This window comes from Cariama cristata, unplaced genomic scaffold (genome assembly GCF_000690535.1).
Source record: "Cariama cristata isolate BGI_N322 unplaced genomic scaffold, ASM69053v1 scaffold28067, whole genome shotgun sequence".
NCBI lineage: Eukaryota > Metazoa > Chordata > Aves > Cariamiformes > Cariamidae > Cariama > Cariama cristata.
In genome coordinates this window covers 582-2004 of record NW_009627558.1, presented here as the reverse complement: position 1 = coordinate 2004, position 1423 = coordinate 582, and the positions used below count along the sequence as shown (strand labels likewise).

The 1423-nt window shown below is 59.1% G+C and overlaps 1 protein-coding gene across 1 annotated transcript in view; it reads left to right on the top strand.

Moving 5' to 3' along the window:
• Nucleotides 1-220: 220 nt before the first annotated feature.
• Nucleotides 221-1423, top strand: part of LOC104164988 (fibulin-7-like) — a gene marked incomplete at both ends in the record, with an annotated part of 1771 nt that continues 568 nt past the window's right edge. Inside the window, 2 exon segments of the mRNA XM_009704489.1 lie at nt 221-380; nt 909-1079. Coding sequence (XP_009702791.1) covers nt 221-380; nt 909-1079 — 331 coding nt within the window.

The window sequence follows — 1423 nt, the reverse complement described above, 5'->3', positions numbered from 1 at the left end:
TTGCATGGGCTTAAAAAAACTCCCGCATCTGGGTAAATGGGGGGAAAAAAATAAAAAATCAGATATCTCAGCGGATATTTGATGCTGCAGAGCTTCTGCATCAGCATCTCCCCGTGGCCGGGACAGGCTCCCTGCAGCAGGTTGGGTACCGGGTGGTACCGGCATGGGGGTCGGAGCAATGTCCCCGTGCTGAGCGGCCGCTCCGTCCCCGTCCCCGCAGAGCTGCCTCAGCAGGCAGCAGCTCCTGGCCGCCATCCGACAGATGCAGCAGTTGCTGAAGGGGCAGGAGACGCGCTTCGCCGAGGGTCTCCGTGTGATGAAGAGCCGGCTGAGCACCCTGCACGCCTCCTTGGCCAAAGCCACCCCCGAGCCGCCGGCTGGTGAGTCCTCTTTGGGTCCCACCAGTTGCTTTTATGGCCTTGGAGGACACTGGGGTGGGCAGGTCGGGATGCTCGGGGCCGTGACGGGTGGAGGTTTGGGCATCTCCACGGATGGAGATATCAGTATCCACGTTGGCAATTCGTGCTTGTGAATTTGAGCACTTCTCCAGCCTGGTAAGACGTGGGGAGGCTCAAAAGCCCTTAGCTGCAAAGGAGGCAAGTGGGCTGGAAAACCACATCTCCAGCAAAAGAACCACAGTCCTGTGCTGGGAGCATGAGAGGGGTGGGAAGAACGCCACCAAACCCCTTGCCAGTGATGCTCAGCCCCAGCATCCCTGCTGGGCTTTCACTGTGGGCCTGGATAACCTCAGCAGGCCAATATTTGAGGGAAATAACAGTTAAATAGGAGGTCTTGGAGAAACTGGGTGAACCGTGGCTCAAGTAGAGTTGGGAACAGGAAAGATAAGGCGGTGCTCACCCAAAGTACCCATCTGAACACTGATCTCCCACCCCGGGGTGTTCTTCCAGCCTCCTGCCCTGCCCTGCAAGCCCCCGCGGACGGGAGGAAGTTTGGCACCAAGTATTTGGTGGAGCACGAGGTTCATTTCACCTGCGATCCGGGCTTCCAGCTTCTGGGCTCCAGCACACGGACGTGCCAGGCCAACGGCAGCTGGACCGGGCAGGAGCCTCGCTGCGTAGGTACTGCTCTGGGATGCCTACGGCGGGGCTGCCGGGCAGGCGGTCGTGGTTGTGGGGTTGCTTCGTACCTGCGGCTGCCCAGGGATGTCCTTTGCAAGAGTGGGATGAAATTGGGGGTTATTTAAACACGGGGAGTTATTGGGGTCCACCAAATAAGGAGGTGGTGTGGCTGTCCCTGAGTCCCAGCTAGCCAACATCCCAGGGATGCTGTGGCTCCCACGGCCGGTGATTTGGGGTTTCTCATCCTCAAGGAAAGGTGGGAATTACAGGGGGAGCCTCCCCTGGAGCGCAGCAGCAGAGCTGAAGGGAAAAGGCATCATACGATGGCTCCCTGCGTCGTAGCA